The sequence below is a fragment of the Euleptes europaea genome, chromosome 18 (genome assembly GCF_029931775.1).
Source record: "Euleptes europaea isolate rEulEur1 chromosome 18, rEulEur1.hap1, whole genome shotgun sequence".
NCBI classification, from domain to species: Eukaryota; Metazoa; Chordata; class Lepidosauria; order Squamata; family Sphaerodactylidae; genus Euleptes; species Euleptes europaea.
The window spans coordinates 32269853-32293550 of record NC_079329.1 but is presented as its reverse complement, the minus strand read 5'-3'; the positions used below and the strand labels follow the sequence as shown (position 1 = coordinate 32293550).

The window sequence follows — 23698 nt, the reverse complement described above, 5'->3', positions numbered from 1 at the left end:
ATGTTATCTATGCTGGATGTCCGTAGTCTGTTGATGAGGTAATTTGAGACTTTAATTGCTTGCATAAATGAACAATCTGCTTTTGGCATCATCCTTGTAGTAGCTGTTTCTTGTGTGTTGGCCAAAACCATCACTGTAGTTGTCACTTTCATGGCCACCAAACTGGGATCCAGGATGAGAAAGTGGGTGTGTCACGGTTCATGCTGTTGATGTGACTAGGCTCTTAGAAAAGACCACTTCCTGAGAAGTGATATATTATCTTATTCAGCCAGTCACCAAAGCAAGAATCAATGATTTACTTACTTTTAAGAAGCAAGTCTTTTTCTTGAAGTGTGTCAAATAAATTTATAAATAGTGGGTTTCATTTTACCTTTTATTTCACATAAAATATCTGCATGTGAATATTTACACACTCTTAAAAACATGTCATAAAGTACAAACATTATGATTCTTATTCATGTTCATTTATGTAAGCAATCTTAAACAACCTTAAGCATTTTCTATGTTTCTTTAAATTTCTCTATATGAGAGTTCAAACCTTGAACTTATAATTCCATTTCATTCAGGAATATAACAGTTACAGAAATCCTGTAAAATATGATTTGTACAATGGAAAAAGACCTGTTATAGTTAAAAGCATCTTAATTCAGAGTATCTGAAATATAAAACATAAGTTGTAGTAAACCAAGTACAACCTTATATTATTTCTAAATCTCTCCAGCTCATATGCTTAGCTGACGGAGATTTGTAAAGGTCCTAACTCATGTTTAAGATATTCAAACCTTTCCTGTAAGGACATAGAATCTTTCCAATATTTCTATGTTCTTGCATTATCTTTGGTATATGCAAAGGTCAGAAAATCTCTGGTTCCTAGTTCATATAAGAGCTGAAGTCCAAAGGCTCTTTAAGTATTTCATGCTGGTTTATGAAACCATAGAGAATTCCTACATTATTCTCAGCCTGTGTAAAGGCCTCTGATCCATGTTAGGAACAGGTTTATGTGTATGCAAAGCTGAAGTCAGTCAGTGCTTTGTAGCTATGTGTAGCTTTAATATTCAAGAGTTTTTACTTACAACTCTGTAGTCTCTCTATATGCCAATATTTAGAGAGAACCTTGTATGAACCTCTAGTTCAGTGCAAGAGTTTCTGTATAAGCAATCTGTGTATGCACTATCATTGTCGCTGAGTGCAGAAGCGTCCCCTGCCTGTTGGGGAAACCTCTGACTCATACCCTGAGAGATATCTCTGGTTGTTTAGAGAAATCTCTGAGAGTGTCTCAAAGAACATATTTCCAGTCTCTTCATCTCTTGAAGGACCTGTGTCTTCGAAAGCCAAGTCAGACTATATAGATCTTTGTGAGAACTCATTAATCCTTGCTGGAATTAATGAGATGTCAGTATTCCAAATATGGAAAGATCCCATTACTTTTAGACCCACGTTAAGGTTAGTAGGACTTCTAAGAGTCTCCATCCTATTCATAGGAAGGAATAGTCTGCAAGCATCCATTTCAGACATCCAGCCTTAGCAGGCCATCTGGAAATGAATCTCCTTCAAAAAGGAATCTTCCAATCTCACAAGAAGTTTTGTGAAATATCAGTTACATATCATGCAAGATATGAAATAATAGAATGAGCCATGGCCAGACAACCAGTGTTGCCCTCCAATACCTCAATTCTTACATCTCACGCAAGAGATGAGGAAAGCTAATGGCCAGACAACCAGTGTTGTCCTCCACTAACACTCCTAGGTTTTACATCTTAGAGATGTGGAGAGAGTGAGGCCAGACAGCCGAAGCCGTCCTCCGTCAACCCTCTCTCCCTTCTGCCTGTTCAGCTCTGCCTTATATCCTCTCAAGATCAGTGGTTATCTGATCTAAGGTTAGATACTTCTGCACCACTGGAGCATAGGGTAAAGCACCAGCGGCCTTGAAGTGCTTGTCTTCTGTACCCAGGGAATGTAGGGTTGTGATGCTTCTATACCTGTGGAATGGAGGGTTATAATAGAGTGTCCTTGTCCTTGACAATACTTTAGCACTGCGTCCTAGTCAAGAATACAATAAGGAGAATAGTTTCCTCCTCTAGGTCAGCAGCTGGAGGAAAGGCTGTAGGAACCCATTACACTTATTACATCATACAGCTCACAGTCAGCACTTTCACAGGGAAGCTATATTCCACACTTATCTTATCTGACCTTTAAGAAGAACTCTCTCGCTCCAAAACAAGAAAGACCTTCTAGTTAACGACATTGATACAAGACAGAGAACTGAGTTGCACTAGCTTAACTCATACGAGGAAGAGAATCCCTTTGCCTCTGATAAGTAGTGCTGATGTCTCCTCATATTGTTACTCATTCACATGGCAGGCAACTCTACATCTCATGATCTTGCAGCTGCACCATGCCTATCTCAGAGGAGTACTAAGAACAAGTATTGAATAGCCTTGAATAACATACATCACAGCATGACATTATTATTTATACACTTGAGATTTATATGGGATTCTATGGACATGTTACTATTTGCGTCCTGGCCCATGACAGGTGGGGAAAAGGCTGACCAATTCCATCGTCCTTTCCTGCTCCCTTCTTCAAGGAGTCATTTGTATGGTGTGGCTAGGAACATCTCCTCCTTTCCCACATTTGGACATGCAGTCACTGAGTGAAGAGATAGTGGCAAAATGTAATGAAGGATCTGTCACCATGTTTTATATTGCTTTGGGCTATATGGGACTTCTGTCCCTCATCAGCTTAACTGTGGCTTTCCCAGCCAGGAAGTTACCTGACAGTTTCAATGAAGCCAAGTTCATCACCTTCAGCATGCTGATCTTTTGTAGTGTTTTTGGTTGTCTTTTGTTCCAACCTACTTAAGCACCAAAGGGAAGTACATGGTAGCCGTGGAGATCTTCTCTATCTTGTCTTCAAGTGCAGCATTACTGGGTTGTATTTTTCCCCAAAATGTTATATTATTGTGCTGAGACCTGAGCTGAACACAAAGGAGCAGCTAATAAAGAGAAAGAATTAAAGAATCTAACTGTGGTACTGTACACTACATTTGATGAATTAATTTAAAAGAAAAAATAGAAGATACAATCTATGATAATGAGGTCACTGCTCCCTTCCAGGATTGTGTTCTCCTAACTGTAGTTTGTAACATTTAGGGCATAATCCTAAATAGGTCTAATCAGAACTCATTTAGTAAATGGGACTTGCTCCTGGGAAAGGGCTAATTCATACTTTGTCCATTGTTAAGACTTTTCTCCCTTAATCCACAGGTCATATCAATTAATTTTGGTCTACATTTCAGTATTTATGTCTTATGTATTTCACATTTATTGAGAATGTAGAGGAATGAGTTTGAATTTGGTCCATTTGGTAACGAGAACGCTGTCTCTTAAGATATGATTGTAATTGTGATGGATGTGTCATGAGTATTGCTTTGGACATTTCCCACGACAACAGGGCTTCCACATAGCAGTTTTCCACAGGAAGTTGCCACACACCCCTCCCCTGGACCAGTAGGGCTTTTGCATTATTTCTGCATTTTTTTTTAAAAAGCACTAGAATATTGTTCTATCAATTCACCTTTGGAATGGTAAATGCAACAGCTTATCTGAATGCCCAGTTTTCAATTTTAAAAAAAGAAACGTCTCTATCCTCTTCCCTTATGAAGAGGATATGGCTTTTTCCTTTTATGTCCACAAGGGAAGAGTCTGGAGACTTACTTTTTTAAAGAAGAAAGGTCACATTACATTTTTACCTGCGGAACCCATTATTACAATGATATTTTGATATAACAATATTCTAGTGCTGATTTGCTTTTTTAAAATAAAAGCACCCCCATTGGCAGGGGAAAGAATTGGATGCCACAAGGACAGAGTCTGTGGGGGGGGGGGGAAGCTGTTACCTGAGGTGGGTAATCCAAATGCCCCACACACACACACACACACACAGAGCCACCATCCCAGCTCTACTTAATATTTCACAAAACTTTAGATGTTATCAGGGTTGAAAAAGGTCAGAGAAAAGCTGGGAAACTGCCAGAGGTGCACAAATGCACCTCAGTGCTGTGTGAAAGCAGAAAAAAACTTTCCAATAGCCTTGGACTCGGGGCAGATATCCCATATGGAATGCAGGAGGATCAAACTTCCCATGTCAAGTGAGCTGTACGAGCTGTTGTTTTCATGTATGTTATTTTTCCTTAGACCTCATGGCCATAACTGGGGGGGGGGGGGGCAGGAGAACAGCCGGCGCCCCTGCTGCATGCAAAGAGAGAGACAGAACTGCCTCTCCTGTAGGCACCTCTGTGCTGGGTAGGCAATGCAATTCTGCCACACTCTCTGCATGCCTCAGGGGTGGCAGCTGCCCTCCTTGCTCCCCTAGCTCCCCTAGGGTTGCCAGGTCCCTCTTCACCACTGGCGGGAGGTTTTTGGGGCGGAGCTTAAGGAGGGCAGGGTTTGGGGAGGGGAGGGACTTCAGTGCCATAGAGTTCAATTGCCAAAGCGGCCGTTTTCTCCAGCTGGTCTCTATCAGCTGGAGATCAGTTGTAATAGCAGGAGATCTCCAGCTAATACCTGGAGGTTGTAGGAAACAATAGCACAAGGTTCAAAAAAGATTGCAATAAGTATATTAACACAATAACAGATAAGTGACAAATTGTGAAAAATCACCAAGTGTAACAGTGCAAAAATGACAATGACTACTGTCATTGTACATTGAGAGACAAATTGTTTGTATTTTTGTATTGTAGTCATTGTCATTTTTGCACTGTTACACTTAGTGATTTTTTACAATTTGTCACTTATCTGTTATTGTGTTAATATACTTGTTGCAATCTTTTTTGAGCCTTGTGCTATTGTTTCCTACTACCATTTTGTTATAGCATAGGTGTATTTTTCCTTCCAGTACCTGGAGATTGGCAACCCTAGTTATGGCCCTGTTAGACCCTCCTCTCATTTCATCTTCTTCTGAGATGTTTGTTCCCTATCCTGTTGCACCTTTGCCTCCACCCAGTTTATGAGAAAACAAGGTTGTAAAATGGGTGGGGCTGTGCCATAAGAGAGGCACAGAAGAGACTACAAATGCTGGATCTGCCTCTCAGCCATTGATCTTTGTTTTGGCAGTTGCCCATCTACTTTCTTTTTCTAGGATACAACAATGTGGGAATAACTGGTCACCTTTTAGGGACAAGCAGGAATTTTCAGAATCTCTTTCATATCATTTTTGAAGGGGATGTCTTTTACCAGCTTCACATTGTTCTTAGGGTTTGGGGTTTAGCATTAATATATCTGATCCGATAGGGCTTGTTAGGGCATACCTTGGGGTGTTAACTACAGTATTGGCTGTTAGCGCATAGGTACCGACATCTAGCAAGCCCTCTGAGACAGCAATGGATTAGAGGAAATTTCCTAAGGCAAAACCCTATTGGCTGTCGCAGAAAGGGGAGGGGGAGGGGTCAGCTTGGTATAGCACAGTCATGTCCAAAGTCCGGCCCGGGGGCCAATTGAGGCCCCTGGGCTGGTTTAATACGGCCCCCCAGCCTGTTTTGCAGAGAAAGAAAAGGGAGCGCATGGGGGCTGCGCCTGTGCTTTGCATCCCCGAACGAGGGGGCGACGCTTGGGCGGAGGGTTGCCTCGATTGGCTGTCTCAGCCCCACCCCCCGGAATAAAGGCCAGCGAGTCTGAAACCCTAGAGAGGCCACTTCCTTCTTACCCAGAGCCCGCGCGTGGGGACACGGCCTTTCTTGTTCTGACACATGGAAAAGCAGCAGCACCTCCTCCCGAGTGGGTCAAGGGGGATGCTGAGGATGGGTTGGGGGGGACTCGAGAGTGGGAAAGGTGGGGGGAAGGGAAATGCAAGGGAGGTCAGAGTCTGGCCCCAATCCGGGAGAGGAAAGACAGCCACACACACACACACAAACACCGAAAAGCCTGGGAGTGGGGGGGCTGCTCCATCTGGCTCTCCTCTTTCCTTCTTCCTCTCTGCAGAAGGGTGGGGTGGGGGAGATGCAGCCCCTTCCCTGCATTGCGGATGCCTTGCGAGGAGGAAGAGTTCCTGCTCCCTCCCTACAGAAGGAAGGTTGGAGATTTAGAAGCTGGGGAGCGTCCAGTGAGCTGAAAGGGGCTTTGGGGAAAGGAAGGAATGTAGCCATGGTTTTTGTGGTGCAGTCTGTGGTTATAGGCATAATAAGTATGCCGTTTGCAATAAACTTTGCATAAAATAGTTAATTTGCATTTAATTAATTTAATTAAGAATGTCAGGCAAAATGGTCGGCCCTCACGCATATTCACTTCATCAAATCTGGCTCTCTTTGAAAAAGGTTTGGACACCCCTGGTATAGCAGATGAACACTTAATAAATTGGTGGACTCATGAGGCTGGTTTATACTGAAATGATCCATTTGCCCATTAGCATCATCTGCATGGACTGGCAATAAGGTTTTATATATATGAAAGCACATCCCTAGTGATGATCCCCACCCCCAGGTGCCGGACATCAGCTGGCAACCCTAAGCAAGGTTGGGAACCCAAGGTTGGGTGGGAACCCAAGGTTGGGAACCCAAGGTTCAGGGGAGATGGGTAAAGGCCTGATCTGGGGAACATCTGCAGAGGCAATTACCTCCCTCCACAATTAGATAAATCACTGCAATTCATTTTCTTGGGCAACACACTAGCAAACAATGAATAAGCAAGCCTGAAAATGGTTATAAACACTCCCTTAGCCACTGAAACCTTGGGGAAGAGAATAGGTGGGGCTCTGTCAGCTTGAGCTTGTACATTTTGCCTTGTGAAGCTGACTTGTGTTCAGAGTATTTGTAATTGCAGCTGTCATTCAAGACCTCCATTTGCATGGCATTGATTCTTTAGCTTATAAATTAAGAAGTGTATTGACAGATTCATCCACCATCCAAGGTATCTGGATTAAGTTGGCTGAAACTGTAGACAGACGCAGGGAAGGTTAGATCCAGAATCAAAGGTTGCTTGCAGATGTTGAGGCAGATAGTGTTGCTGCTGCTTCCAATAGTATGCAAAGTGAAATCTAGAAAGTGCCCAGTGGAGGACTCCATCCCTATTCCACATGAATGGTACCAGCCAGGGAATCTCCTCATTGGTGGGGTTGCTTCTCTGACCATTTACTATTTTAATGAAGTAACCTTCAATGGTCATCCTTCACAGAAGTTGTTCGAGGTACCACAGTAAGGAATCAACATTTTTCTCCTCTTATCCTCTGGACTCTGAACTCTGATCTGGAGACCCGGGTTTGTTTCCCCACACCCACATGTGAAGACAGCTGGGTGACCTTGGGCCAGTCACAGTTCTCTCGGAATTCACTCAGCCCCACCTACCTCACAAGGTGCCTGTTGTGGGGAGGGGAAGGGAAGGTGATTGTAAGCCAGTATGATTCTTCCTTAAGTCGTATAGAAAATTGGCATATAAAAACCAATTCTTCTTCTTCTTCCTTGGACATCTTAATCCCTAATAATATTTTTAATGCTTCACCACAGATTCCCCTTCTCTAATCTGCTTCCACTCTCACAATGAGGGGGTTTTTTTTGTACTGTTTTAGAGGAGGAGTTGAGAGCATAGGAAGAAGAAGAATAGTTGGTTTTTATATGCCAACTTTCTCTACCTTTTAAGGAGAATCAAACTGTCTTACAATCGCCTTCCTCTCCCCACAACAGACAGCTTGTGAGGTATGTGGGGCTGAGAGAGTTCGGAGAGAACTGGGACTGGCCCAAGGTCACCCAGCAGGCTTCATGTGTAGGAGTGGGGAAACCCACCCAGTTCACCAGATTAGAGTCCATCACTCAAGGAGATAAATGCCAGCAGGACTTGTCACACCAAATGTACATGTAGTTTGAAATGCACAAATTCTATATGGAGCATATTTATGAGGTTGTGGAAAATGGGAAACTTTCAAGGCGACAAACCTATGAGAGATTGTGAAGCATGGAGAAAATGACAACGTATTTTCTACATAACTTCACAAAATTGGAATTCGTATTGTTTTATAATGCTGAGAAAGGTGAATGGGCCAGGAGACAAACAATGGGAAGAGTTGTTAAAACTCTCTGACAGAACCTTCTATAAACCGATCCAACATGATCCTACCAAGTACATTCTTTCTGTTATTAAAGTTGGAGGATTGCAACAGACAAAAAATAATTCAGAAGATATCAAAATGGTGTCTTAATTAGCTGGCGGACCATCAATTGTTATTCTGGAACTGTTATATTTTAACAGAATTTACTTATTGTCAGGATGTTCAGAAATTGTTAGTCTTTTTGAGGATGGTTTGCAATTTATTTGTTATTAGGACATTCAGAAATGTTTACACTTTACTGGGATTTTTTGTGCTGCATATTATAACCATTTGTTTTTAAACAATTAAGGATAATTTTTTGTCCGGCCTCTGATATTCAGGACCTTTTGTGGTTTCTTATGGAGCTCTTTCTTCTTTTTCATTCTTATTCCTTTTGTTTTATAATGATGACAAAGGTGAACAGGCCAGGGAATGAATGAATAATAAAAAGAGTAGTAAAAAATTGGTCCCCGTGGTTGATGTTAGTACTAATGATGATACAGAATAGTCCACAAGACTGCATGCCAGTAGGCTGGAAACAGAGATGAACTCCAGGCAACACCCAGGCTTCTTGGATGCCATGAAAGCAGGCAACAGCTTGGAATAAACAAAACTATCAAAAATGAACACATGAACATATGAAGCTGCCTATATTGAATCAGACCCTTGGTCCATCAAAGTCAGTATTGTCTACTCAGACTAGCATCGGCTCTCCAGGGTCTCAGGTAGAGGTCTTTCACATCACCTGCTTGCCTAGTCCCTTTAACTGGAGATGCCGGGGACTGAACTTGGGACCTTCTGCCTGCCAAACAGAGGCTCTACCACTGAGCCACAGTCCATCCCCACAATGGGGATATAAATGGGAATATACACAGCTGGATTTAAAAGATAGCTCCTGCACAGCAATTAAGTGGCATGCAATTTCAGATTGTCAAACTTGCAGCCTTTTCCAGTTTCTCACCATCATACTCTCTAGTTGAACTTTTCTATCCAGTAAACTCTCTTGATGTCATTTTGTACTGTGTTTTGTCCCTCCCAGTACCTTTTAATATTCTTCATGGTTTTCTTCTCTATATCTCAGCTACCATATTTTCTTCTTTATTGTAATGCTAAAATCTGAGGATAGTTTCATGATTTGGCATGAAAGTTAGCTTGTCCTTCAGACCTAATAGTGGCCGTCCTCAAACAAAGAAGCTTCAAGAGGAGAATGTGTGTGTGTGTGTTTGTGTGTTTAAAGTGCTGTCGAGTTCCTTTTGACTTATGGAGAACCAATGAATAAACATCCTATTGTTAACAGCCTTGCTCAGGTCTTGCAAACTGAGGGCTTTGGCTTCCTTTATAGAGTCAATCCATCCTATGTTGGATTTTCCTCTTTTTTTGCTGCCTTCAACTTTTCCTCGCATGATTATCTTTTCCAGTGAGTGTTGTCTTCTCATAATGTGATCAAATTATGACAGCCTCAGTTTAGTCATTGTAGCTTCTAGGGAGAGTTTAGACTTGATTTGATTTAGAAGAAGAAGAAGGAGAGTTGTTTTTTATATGCCGATTTTCTCTACCACTTAAGGGAGAATCAAACCGGCTTACAATCTCCTTCCCTTCCCCTCCCCACAACAGACACCCTGTGAGGTAGGTGAGGCTGACTGAGCTCTAAGAGAACTGTGACTAGCCCAAGGTCATCCAGCTGGCTTCATGTGGAGGAGTGGGGAAACAAAATCCAGTTCATTAGATTAGCCTCTGCCGCTCATGTGGAGGAGTGGGGGGATCAAACCTGGTTGTCCAGATCAGAGTCCACCGCTCCAAACCACTGCTCATAACCACTAAACCCACTTATTTGTCTTTTTGGTATTCCACGCTATCTGTAAAACTCTCCTCCAAAACCACATTTCAAATGAATTTCTTCCTCTCAGCATTCTTCATTGTCCAAATTTCATACCCATACATGGCAACAGGGAATAATATGGCATGAATTAACTTAATCTTGGTCACCAGCAACACATCCTTACACTTAACAACCTTTTCTAGCTGCTTCATGGCTGCCCTTCCCAGTCTCCATCTCCTTCTGATGTCTTTTTTGCAATTTCCCTTTTGGTTGATGGTGGAGTCAAAGAAAAGAAAAAGCTGAACAATTTCAATTTCTTCATTGTCAACCATGAAGTTATATAATTACCCAAAAGTCATTATTTTTGTCTTCTTGATGTTCAGCTGCAATCCTGCTTTGGCACTTTCTGCTTTAAGTTTCATCAGTAGTTGTTTGAAGTCTTCACTACTTTCTGCCAATAATGTGATATCATCAGCATATCTCAAACTCGGTTCTTGTAGGTTATCCGGGCTGTGTGACCGTGGTCTTGGTATATTCTTTCCTGACGGTTTGCCAGCAGCTGCGGCAGCCATCTTCAGAGGAGTAACACTGAAGAACAGTGTATCTCAAACTGTTCATGTTCCTCCCCTTAATTTTCACTCTACCATCATTTAAATCTAACCCAGCTTTCCTTATGATATGTTCTGCATACAGATTGAATAGACAAAGTGATAAAATACGACCTTGTCTGACACCTTTGCCAATTGGAAGCCATTCAGTTTCTCCATATTCTGTCCAAACAGTAGCCTCTTCTCAAAACAATCACATGCTGTGGCACACCCATTTCTTTTAAAACCAGCCATAGCTTTTCATGATCCACACAGGTAAAAGCTTTTATGTAATCTACGAAACACAAGTTGATTTTCTTCTGAAATTCTCTGGTATGCTCCAGAAACCATGGTAAATTTGCAATATGATCTCTATTGCCTCTTTCTTTTCTGAATCCAGCTTGAACATCTAACATTTCTTGTTCCATATATGGTAACGGTCTTTGTTTTATGATTTTGAGCATCACTTTACTAGGGTGAGAAATTAATGTGATGATCCAATAGTTGCTGCAATTTTTGAAGTCTCCATTTTTCAGAATTGGAATGTTAATTGAGTGCTTCCAGACTATGGGCCATTGTTTTGTTTTCGTATTTGTTGGAATATTCTTGTTAAGATGTTGATGGATTCCCTTTCTGTGACTTGGAATAGCTCTATTGATATCCCATCTACTGATGATGATTTGTTTCTTCCAATTTCTCTGAGTGCAGCTTTTGTTTCACTTTCTAAAACTGTAGGTTCTTCGTCAACAGATTCTTCCTGGAAGGAATCTGTCAGCCTTTCATCTCTTGTGTATACTTCTTCAGTGTAATTTCCCCATCTTTTCTTTATTTTGTCCTGTACAGTTAATGTATTTTCATGTTGATCTTTCAGCATGCCTAACCATGCTTGAAATTTCCATTTGATTTATTGGATCTTGTGGAACAGATCTCTTGTACTTTTGTTTTAGTGGTATTCTATTTTTGTTGTTCTCTTGCATTTTTTTACACTGGATATAATAGTTCTCCTGGTCTGTACATGCCAGTTACTGGAATGTTGCATTTAGACTTTTGATTCTGTTTTTGTCACTGCTTACTTTTGCTTCTCACCTACCTTTAGCAATTTAAGAGTTTTATCAGTCATCCGTCGAGGCATTGTAAACACTAATAAATAATTGCAGCTGAAGCTTTCAGTGGCAAAAGCCCAGTTCCCTAGATGCACAAAACAATTCTCCTATTAAGGACATTGAACTGTCTTTACAGACTGATGACAAAGTTCTACCAACACATCCTGGCCTTGGCGTTTGCAGTCAATGAGATCAATGAGAATCCCAAGATCTTGTCCAATGTCACTCTTGGGTTCCACATCTATGACAGCTACTATGATGCAAAGATGACGTATCATGCTACTCTGGAACTGTTGTTCAGATTCCACAGATATTTTCCAAACTATGAATGTGACATGCAGAAAAATGTAATGGCCATCATCGGAGGATTTCACTCTGATATTTCCTTCTATATGGCAAATATCCTACATCTTTACAAGATTCCACAGGTAGGGTCTGTGCATGGGGCTGATTTCATAAACTCTTTTCTTTAGGATTAAGAAGAGCCCTGCTCAAGTAGACAAGTTATCCATCTAGTTTAGCATCCTGTTTCACAAAGTGGCCAGGCATTTGCCTTGGAGAGCCAACAAACTTGGTATAGAAGCTAATGGGTTCCCTTGATGTTGACTACATGATTATTGGCAAAATATATTGTTGCCTGGTAAACCATTGAAGAAAACAAAGATGTCTGTCTGTCCCTTGACTACTGGGCTTACCTGGCCTTGGGGGGGGGGGCTTCTGTAGTTGTTGACATTGACCAGAGGACTGTCACAGTGGATGGAGATCCCACCCACAAATGAGGTAGCTGCACCAAACTTTCAGAATATGGCAAAGACAACAAAAGCAGTCCCACAAATGGGAAGTGATGGGAGATAGCAAGAAATGTCACTTGTTGCTCTATCAATTTTGGAAGTCCTGCTATGGTGACCCAGGTGTGCTTCTGGCATGCCCACCGTTGGCTTTATGCCTCACCAAGCAACTGAGGAGGTGACCACAGGGGTGGGGTCCAGAGGGGCTGACATGCCCCTTTGAAGCCTTGGAGAAACATGTTAGCGTTGGCACCAAATGATGGATGAGCCAATGGGGTTGCTAGGGGTGGGCAGGAGCAGGACAGCCATCCCCATTGGCTTCAACCTCTCACACAGCTTCTGTTGCCCTAACAGTCTGGGGCCTATCCCACATTGTATGCCCTCTTTAAAAGCGGGCCAGAAGACATGCCAGGGAGAAGAGAAAGAGTCTTACCCACAGGCAGACAGTGGGGCTTGCGGACAGGAGGAGTACAAGCGTTCTTACTATCCCCTTTCCTTGTGATTCTGAAACTGGATGCTCCTGAGCAAAAGCCAATATAAAGGCAGAGCAGGGTGCTCAGTATGGCCCCCACTATGCCTCTCCATGTCTCCCCTGATAGGGATGACAGTGGCCCACAATCCCTCAGAAGAGTTTTTATATGGAAGCAGTGGGTCTCAAGAAGCACTGGGTAGTACAATATAGCTTTTTGAAGATTTTTTCCTATGACTTGTTCCCAGAAATTGTACCATATTCCAATGATCTGGGAAAATGTGGCCATAAATGGTGAACATTCTCATCTCTAAAGTATCTTTGCTTGTCTCTTTAGCTCCCATATGGCTCATTTGCCCCTGAGGGAGATGCAAGACAACTGAGCTCCTTTTTTCACATTGTTCCTAATGCATCCCATCAGTATATGGGGATTATCTGGTTGCTTCAGCATTTTGGATGGAAGTGGGTGGGGCTCTTTGCTGCAGATGACGATGGTGGAGAACATTTTCTGCAAGTCCTGGAGCCACTGCTCTCTCAGAATGGAATCTGTTCGGCCTTCACAGAAAGGGTCTTAGACCGAGAACATGTGGATTCCTTTCTTGATCTCATTGGTTTAATCTCAAATATATATGCGCCTCTCACAGATAGCAAAGTCAATGCATTTGTCCTCTATGGAGAATCTTTGACTATTCCAGCACTCAATGCTCTTATGATACTTGGCAATCCTAGATATAAGGAAAATATCTCATTTAGAAAGGTGTGGGTAATGACTGCCCAGATTAATTTTGCAGTATCAGGCGTTCAGAGGGAATTGGATTTTGAATATTTCCACTGTGCTATTGCCTTCAAAATTCACTCAAATAAGCTTCTAGCATTCCACAAATTTCTTCAGGACATACAACCTTCTGGGAAACCTGAAGATGGTTTCTTCAAGGACTTCTGGGAGCAAGCATTTGACTGTACATTTCCAAATGCCTTGGAGCCAACAAATGTTAATGATACATGTACTGGGGAGGAGAGGCTGGAGAACCTCCCAGGGCCTGTTTTTGAAATGTGCATGAGTGGCAACAGTTACACCATCTATAATGCTGTCTATGCAGTGGCACATGCTTTGCACTCTGTGTATACTTCCAGATCAAACTGCAAATCAAAGGTGGACAGGAAAGAAGCTGTATTTCAAGATCTTCAGCCTTGGAAGGTAGTACTTTCTCAATAATTTCTCATTGTTATGAAGACGTGTTTAAGTTTTGAGGTTGTTTTGAACAACCTGCATTCATTCAAACTTCTGCATTTATGTTAGAGGAAATTTTCACAATGAAACATCAAGCCATTGCATATCTTTTTGTCTATGTTGCTGTGCCATAGGGCATACTTTGCAACTGATATACTCATCAGATGAAGCCGGAGATTAATGAGAGGTGTTAAAAGAGCTGAACTTTGGGATGTCCAGCCTTGGCTGGTAATATTTCCACAAGCTCACTCTCTCTGTACTGCTCATACAGCTATAGCCTTGAACAGAAAATAAGGGAATAAAAATGCCATCCTTAGTGTTATTCTTTTGATATTTAATTATTGCCCCTATAAATTTTGCCACAGACAGAGTAACAAAATCATTTGTATCTGATAGTAGCCATGTTACCTGTGCCTTCGTACTGCCAGATGCCTCATTGGACCTCTCCATATTTTTAATTATAGGATTAATTAAACTGGCCCTCATCTCGTTAAATATAGGGCACTCCATGATCATATGTTCAATAGTTTCATATGTTATAGTGAGCATCTACATGTTCTGTGTGCATATCGCACTTTTTATATCTGCCCTCCAAAACTGCCAAAGGAAGGGCATTCATTCTTGCCAAAGTAAATGCTCTTCTGAGTTTTGGTATTGTCAGGTGATAGAAATATTCCGTCAGTTGCATCGGAAGGGCATCCATCCTCTGTTTTATCGGTTCCAACTGTTTTGTGCTTATTTCTCAGAGAGAAATGCCAAGGTCACACCCAGGTAATGCTTGTTGTGGGTTCTTTTCTTAGTTTCTCTAACACTTGTTGCTTTCTTCCGGTATGTATTCCCTTGGCTTTTTTGTGATCTTGGATTATACAAGTATTTTCTTATTAAATAATGATCTTCCCACCCCACCCATTTTTTGGATATATTTTATTTTTATATATACAGTCATACACATGAAATAAAGGGGGAAATCCTTACCAGGCTGATTCCATGTGTTTTACAATATTTTGCCAAATGGGGGGAAAGGCCTTGGCCTCTACTGTATGTCCTGTTATGGGGGCCCCAGAAGAACTGGTTGGGTCAGTGGGATGACAGGATAGTGGACTAGATAGTCCACAAGATACTCCTGATATGGAATTGAAAAATAGTTCAACTGAAAGTCTCAGTCCAGATGAAATTACACTGAAGGGAAACATAAAGGAAAAACCTTTGTAAATCTTGGCATGAAACATCAATATGCTTGTGTCTGTTCTCTCCTTCAACTAGGTCCACCCATTCCTTCAAGGAGTTGTATTTAATAACTCAGCAGGTGAAACAATATCCTTTACTAATGACAGAAGAATGGGAGCTACACTGGACATAATGAATTTGGTCACGTTCCCAAACAAATCCTTCGAGTTGGTTAAGATTGGAAGGGTGGATCCCAATGGTGCTGAAGGGAAAGAATTAATTATTCATGAGGATATGATTGTCTGGCCAAGAAGTTTTAACAAGGTGATGGTTTTAAGGTACAAGCTGGAGAGCTGCAAGGACTTATGGGGGCATCTGCTTTCCCTTCCCCCACTCCATTCATTTCTCCCACACAATATTTTCTCTTTCCCTTCCCCCTAAACCCATATCTTCTCCCCTTTCCCTGCTTCCTTTGCTTCTTTCCACCCAACAGCCAACCTACTTTTATCTGCACCCTGTCTCCAGCTTTCCCTCCTTTCCTTCCTCTGAAGCCTGAATCTGGGGAAACAATGGCTTTGTTATGTGCCAGCCACTTGGCAAGGCCCAGTTGCATAATGGGAAATCCACAAAGAGTTGAAACTCTAAATGCTATACCACACTGACTTTTGTGGATTGGCTGCTGTAGCAAGCAGGCCGACCTTGTGGATTCATGCAAATTATGTGATAGCAAATTGTCTAATGGTGGCTGCTGGTGCTGGTCTCAGTGGCCCAAACAGCCCTATAAAGGGCCTCCTCAAAGGCCCAAACAGCCCTGTAAATGGCCATATCTTGTCACCCTACTCATAGAAACCAAGGCTTGAAGGCTGGCAATACTGTTGTGTTTACTAAAGCTACAGGCACTGCTACTATTATTTCTGAGGAGGAGAGTTAACTCCTAATGGACTTTATTTAGATTTCAGAGTTGTTTCTGTAAACCTGGGATTTTTTCAGGTTTGTACAAATGCCTGTGTTGTCTTTTCATACCTCCAATCTCCATGTTTGACTGTGTGGATCATGAAAAGCTATGGCTGGTTTTAAAGGAAATGGGTGTGCCACTACATCTGATCATTTTGATGTGCAACCTGTACTCTGGACAAGAGGCCACAGAACAGAATATGGAGAAATAGAATGGTTTCCAATTGGCAAAGGACTCAGACAAGGATGTATTTTATCTCCCTATCTCTTCAATCTATATGCAGGACATATAATTAGGAAAGCTGGATTAAATTTAGATGAAGGTGGAGTGAAAACTGGAGGAAGGAACATTAATAATTTGAGATATGTTGATGACACTACATTATTGGCAGAAAATAGTGAAGATTTGAAACGACTACTGCTGAAATTTAAAAGAGAAAGTGCCAAAGCAGGACTACAGCTGAACATCAAGAAAACAAAAGTAATGACTACAGGAGAATTACACAATTTTAAGGTTGACAATGAGGAAATTGAAATTGTTCAAGACTTTCTATTCCTTGGCTCCACCATCAACCAAAAGGGAGACTGAAGCCAAGAAATCAGAAGGAGATTGAGAATGGGAAGGGCAGCCATGAAGGAGCTAGAAAAGATTTTGAAGTGTAAGGATGTGTCAATAGCCACCAAGACTAGATTAATTCATGCCATCGTATTCCCTATTACTATGTATGGGTGTGAAAGCTGGACAGTGAAGAAAGCTGCTAGGAAGAAAATAGATTCCTTTGAAATGTGGTGTTGGAGGAGAGTGTTACGGATTCCGTGGACTCCCAAAAAAACAAATCAATGGGTTATAGACCAAATCAATCCTGAACTGACCCAAGAAGCTAAAATGACTAAACTGAGGCTATCGTATTTTGGTCATGTCATGAGACGACAAGAGTCACTGGAAAAGACAGTCATGCTAGGAAAAGTTGAGGGCAGCAGGAAAAGAGGAAGACCCAACAAGAGATGGATTGACTCAATAAAGGAAGCCACAGCCTTCAGTTTGCAAGATCTGACCAAGGCTGTCAAAGATAGGACATTTTGGAGGACTTTCATTCATAGGGTCGCCATGAGTCGGAAGCGACTTGATGGCACTTAACACACACACACACACACACAATCTCCACATTATCTACAGATCTGGCCATGTTAAGCATTAGATATATAGATTTGGATGACTGGAGCTGGAAAGGTCCATATTCTGGATCTTTTATGTCAAGAAAGCTCTATCGTTCACATTCAGAAACTAATAAGAGACTGTACTTCAAACTGCCAAATTATGGTATTCCTGTCAACATCTGAAAACATGTGAAACACTCTGAAATCTTGTCCATGCCTTCCTTAAAATTTGGAGGCTTTGTGAGCGAGCCAGATAACATTTTTACTATGGACTGAGGGCTGAGTAATACATTTCCTTGTTTTCTATGTTATCTCAGAAAAGAGAGATGCTGCAAAAATTATATTGTGAGCAGAAATAGACTAGCAGGTCACTGAACCTCTAATGTTCTGGGAAATTACATTCCAACTGCTGCCTTGTAACTCTTCATACTTTTGGATAGGGACTACCTCTGTCTTTATGCAATTACCACTGCAAACCTGGCTACCAGAAGAAAAGGAAAGAAGGGGAGAAATTTTGCTGCTATGACTGTGTTCTGTGTCCAGAAGGGAAGATCACAGAACAGGAGGGTAGGTGAGGTGTGGCCACCTGTGCGCATCATTATTTTGATGATCCAGTTAACTCTTTCTTTATTCCAGCACCACACCGTCCCCCAAAAAAAGAATAGGAGAGGCTGTGGCTCAGTGGTAGAGCATCTGCTTGGCATGCAGAAGGTCTCAGGTTCAATCCCCGGCATCTCCAGTTAAAGGGACTAGGCAAGTAGATGATGTGAAAGACCTCTACCTGAGACCCTGGACTGCCACTGCCGGTCTGAGTAGACAATACTGGCTTTGATGGACAATGGTCTGACTCAGTATAAGGCAGCTTCATGTGTTCATATGTGTTCAATATACATGATAATGAGATATGGGATAAACTTGAGTTTTTATGAAATGAAATAGCTGATTTGCACCACCAAACTGTCCATTCAAATTATTAAGTGCTGCCCACAGTGGTGCAATGCCACCCTGGCTTCAAACTTGGCCAACATCTCTTATCCAAACCTGTTAACTGCGACTGGTAGCCATTTCCTCCCACAACCACCCACTGAAGAAGCTGAGGGTTAGTCTGACGATGTTCAGCACTGATGGAGTCTCCTCCACTAGCCACCCAGCCATTCCTATGAACGATGGGCTGCTTTATGAACCGCCTTTCTTCCTGAGACATCTCAGGATGCTCACAAATTAGCCCTACATGTTTTATGACAACATAGGTTACGCCTGCCATTCCTAGACACCAAGCCTGTTCATTCTACCTCAACCAAAGTATCACAAAAATCAACCCCCCCAAAAAAAAGATACCCAAGAACAGCCAATTTGAGGAGGATAAAAAGGGTTATTCCTGCACTATTCTAAACTGTGGGTGAGCATACAGCAAATGCCTGAATGGAGAAGGCAAAGTATGTTTATAAGCACCTGTGGTGTTTCATACAGCTTAGTGCTGCAGCTAGCTATGGACGAGGGATCCAAGGTCTTCTGCTACAGCAGGATACCTCTCCCTGGTCGCCATGTACCCACACCACTGCTTGGCATGGCATTTGGGAAAAATGCAGGGGAAATAGTCATTGTGCCAATGGCGTGATGCTACTTCCAGTGCTAATCTGGGGAAACCATAGAGCTTTAGTGAATCCTCGATCACCACCTTGCTGTAATGACATCACTTTCAGTTTGTGCTGGAAGTGACATTGCAATGTTGGAGTGGCAGCAGTCTGCATTCCCCTGCCCCCCTGAGACTCCTTCCTGTTGCCAGCTCTCATCTGGCAGTCCTACTATAGACTTCTCTGGATCATGGCCCCACTCAGTGCTTGGAGGTTGCAGTCTGCCCTTCAGGGTCACTCTAAAGTCTAGCTCCAACTATCCACTGGCTTGCCCAGGGCTTCAATACCCTGAAAGATGCCCTACCAATTTCAGCTAGGGCTTGACTGAGACCCTCTCCTGCAAGGAACTATAACTACATATACCAGAGCAAGCATCTGGCTCAGTGAAGGAGCCCAGGGTGCAAGCCTGGCACTTCTTCGCCATTGGGCTATCTCCAAGGGTTGCCAACCTCCAGGTGGTGGCTAGAGATCTCCTGCTATTACAACTGATCTCCAACCTATAGAGATCAGTTCACCTGGAGAAAATGGCAATTGGACTCTATGACATTGAAGTTCATCCCCTCCTCAGGCTCCACCCCCAGAATCTCCAGATATTACCCAACCTGGAGCTGGCAACCCTACTACCTTCACTGGTCCTTCCAGGTGTGAGTGTGTGTGTGTGGGGGGGTGGAGAATAGGCTCGGGAAGTTCCTGGAGATATAAGGGTGGTGCATGGGAAGGGTGGAGTTTGGTAGGATGCTCAGCAGGGATGGTATGCCATAGTGTCAACCCTCTGAACCTTCTCTTTTCTCTAAGGGAACTGATCTCTCTTGTCTGGAGATCAGCTGTAAAACTGGGAGAACTCCAGACACCACCCAGAGGTTGGCAACTCTAAAGGAGACCTTGGGCCCAGTTTTCTGGGTCTGGCTCTATGAGAGTGAGGGGAAGGAGTTCCTTGGCTCTGGATGTGGGTCCAGTCTGGTGAACTGGGGCTGCCAAGCTGAAATTCCAAGCCTCTGGGATGAACTGAGGACAAGCCTTGGTGCGCACAAGCATCACACTGGGGCATTTATGTCCCTTCTGGGAAAAACTGGAAGTGATATAGGTGACTCTCTAGCATTTTGCAAAAAAAAGAGAGAATTTTATGAAATGCTAGAACATCCCCTATGTTTCCCTATGACACTTCTAGTTTTTCCCAGAAGTGACATAAGTGTGCTGGTGCAAAGCTGTTGTGCATTCATTTCCCCATTTAATCTTCCTGGTGCCTGAGGCACCGACAGGCAACAAGAGAGAATGATCGGAGGCCTCCAAATCTGCCCCCACGGTGGTTCCTAGCTCATCCTGTACATCTTCTTAGGAGTGTCTTCCCATATCTGAGTCCAGTTGAGACCTTCAAGTGTTCCACACAAAAAAAGTTTTTGCAGCATCCCCTATCTCACTTCCATTTTCTATGACAAGTGATGTAAGTGTACTGACTTGAAGCTGGCATGAATTCATGCCCCCCATTTCTTCCCACTGGTGAAAAGTCACCTGCAAAGAATTATGGGAGGCTTCCCAATCTGTCCCCAAGGTGATCCCTACCTCCTCCTGTTCATCCTTTGAGGAGTAGAGTTGCCAGCTCCAGGTTGGGCAATACCTGGAGATTTTGGGGGTGGAGCATGAGGAAGGTGGGGTCTGAGGAGAGGAGGGACTTCAATGGGGTATGCCATAGAGGCCACCTTCCAAAGTGGCCATTTTCTCCAGGTGAACTGATCTCTGTTGCCTGGAGATCACTTGTAATAGCGGAAGATCTCCAGCCACCACCTGGAGGTTGGCAATCCTATCTGAGGAGTCTGTTTCCAAGTCTCAGTCTGGCCCAGGAAGGTTCATGACAATTTCTTACTAGCCTCCCTCGGCTGAACAAAATCTAGTGTGATCCATGGTGCCCTATGCATCATTTGAAATGAAAGGGTGGGCACAATAGCATCCCAGCTTCAATAAGGCAATCATAATGCTCTGCCTCACTCATTAATATTAAAAAGAAGAGCGGATGAGAGCATATTAGAATGCTATCTTCAAATATACCAAAGAGTGAGAAATCAACATGAAGAATCCCTCCCTCATTGATTTTATAGCAAAGGTGATAATAAGGATTGCGCCTGAACTACTGGTCATGTGACCCTGAAATAGGATCTATTCCCTTTCCTTTTTTTAACAGATATGGAGGACTGTATCGAGTGCCCAGAAGATCAGTATCCAAGCATGGAGCATGATCGATGTGTGCCCAAGAGTCTAAGCTTTCTCTCTTACCAAGAACCTTTAGGCATCAGTTTGACTGCCATTGCTTTTACTTTTTCACTGATCACATGTTTGGTTCTAGCAATTTTCATTATGCACAAAGATAGCCCCATAGTTAAGGCCAACAACCGTGATACCACCTACACTCTCCTCGTTTCCCTCTTGCTCTGCTTCCTGTGTTCCTTGCTCTTTATTGGACAGCCCAGGAAGATGACCTGCTTCCTCCGGCAGTCCACTTTCAGCATCGTCTTCTCACTGGCTGTTTCTTGTGTCCTGGCCAAAACTGTCACTGTGGTTGTAGCATTCTTGGCTACCAAACCAGGATCCAACATGAGGAAGTGGGTGGGGAAAAGACTGACCAACTCCATAGTCCTTTCCTGTTCCCTTCTAGAAGCAGCCGTTTGTGTCGTGTGGCTAGCAACCTCTCCCCCATTCCCCAATTTTGACACACAGTCCCTGACTAGGGAGATCATAGCCCAGTGCAATGAAGGATCCATCATGCTATTTTATATTTCCTTGGGCTACATGGGATTTCTGTCCATCATAAGCTTGACTGTGGCTTTCCTTGCCAGAAAATTGCCAGACAGCTTTAACGAAGCCAAGTTCATCACCTTCAGTATGCTGGTGTTCTGCAGTGTTTGGTTGTCTTTCATTCCAACCTACCTGAGCACTAAAGGGAAATACATGGTAGCGGTGGAGATCTTCTCGATCTTGGCATCCAGCGCTGGGTTATTGGCCTGTATCTTTTCCCCAAAATGCTACATTATTGTTCTGAGACCTGATCTGAATAACAGGAACCAGCTAATTAGAAGGATGAATAAATAAAACCCTCCAATTATTCCTAATGATCATAGGCCTAACGTAAGAGCCATCTTGGGCTAAAATCGGTGTCAATTCTAGCAATTCTTCTCAGTGGGCACTTTCACACATGCCAAATAATGCACTTTCAAACCACTTTTAATGCACTTTAATGATAATTTAAAGCAGATTTTGCCATTTATCAGCCCATTCCTGAGCTGACGGTGTAGGGGAATGGTGGGGAAGAGGCGCAGCAGCGCCTCCTCCTAAACCATTTCGCCTATGCCATTAAACAAAAAAAAGCCGTTTTGCAGCTTTTTTTGTTTGTTTGTTTAACTGGGGCTTTTCGCCCCACTGAAAACAGCGAGGCTGCACCTGCTAAATAACAGGAGCAGCAATGCTGTTCCTGCCACCGGCTCAAGTGGCCGAAAGGGGATAGGGAGCCAACTAACCACAGGTTCCTCCCCCCCAACCCGCCCCCAGAACGCCCCCCTGTGCTGGCACGGCCTCTCGACGCCGTTGCCAGCGTCACAGAGAGGCTGCGCTGGTGGAGGGGGGAAGCGCACTCCAGCGGCACTTGGCCGCTGGTGAGACTGGCCTCGCTGCTGGCGTGAATGTGTGTAATCGCATGTTTACACGCATTTACGCTGGCGGTGAGGTCACGCCGCCTCCTATCGACTTTCAGCCCCATTCTCAGGAATGGCCTGTAACACAGTAAAATCCAGCTTCTAAGTGCATTGAAAGTGAATTGAGAGTGCATTATTCAGCATGTGTGAAAGTGTCCACAGTTCTATCCATTCTTCTCACTCCTCTGAAGGAAACACCACCACTATATGACTGATTCATATAAATTAATCTTCGGATTGTATGTTTGCTGAGTATCTTTCTTTAACATGTAAAATTTTAAGGACAGTTCCCTATTATAACTATGTGGCTTTTTGATCAGTTCTTTATTAAATTAACCATATACCACAATGGGATTTATCAGACTGTGAAGGATATAAATGTCCACCAATACCTATTTGCCATACTCCCTTAGTAATTCCATTGATAATTCATGAATAAAGGAACACTGAATTAATTAATCAAGAATAACCTATTTCTGTGGTTCCACAATCACCATTGCAAATCTGTATTCGTATCTTAAGTTCATAGTTTTACTTAGGAAGACCCTCAGCATCTTCCTGAATGATTGTTGCATCTTACAAATGGTGGGATATGCTTGTATGTATGCATGAACCGCTGAGTCAAAATTGACTTATGATACCCCCAACAAGGTCTTTCAAGGCAAGTGAGTTGATTTGCCATTGCCAGTCAATTTTGCAGGGAGCTGCCTGGCACAAATGGCTTACCGAACAAATTTATTTGTCCTGAATGGGTCAACTATGGGGGATTACCCCGGAGAACTTACCTTTATATCTGGGCTCAGAACGAGCTGTATTGATTATATTCTAGTAAGTTGCCATTTCCTCCCATTAATTGAGAGTCTGCATATTGTGCCTCACCTGGAAGGGAATCATCTCCCAATATTGTTATATACTAGCTCACCGTTCAAAGACGCTCACTTAGAATTGGGTTATCTGGCACAGCAGCTAACAACAGAACAGATGGGCTGTACGATTAAGTGGTCTTCAACATTAGATTCCAACATAAAGGAG

At 42.9% G+C, this 23698-nt stretch overlaps 1 protein-coding gene across 1 annotated transcript; it reads left to right on the top strand.

Moving 5' to 3' along the window:
- LOC130490852 (vomeronasal type-2 receptor 26-like) lies at positions 1–22067 on the top strand. The gene is made up of 7 exons (XM_056864657.1): positions 1–38; positions 1258–1443; positions 11722–12013; positions 13180–14040; positions 15337–15564; positions 17793–17919; positions 21163–22067. Exons 1-7 carry the CDS (start codon positions 1–3, stop codon positions 22065–22067), a joined length of 2637 nt encoding a protein of 878 aa, XP_056720635.1.
- Positions 22068–23698: the final 1631 nt, after the last annotated feature.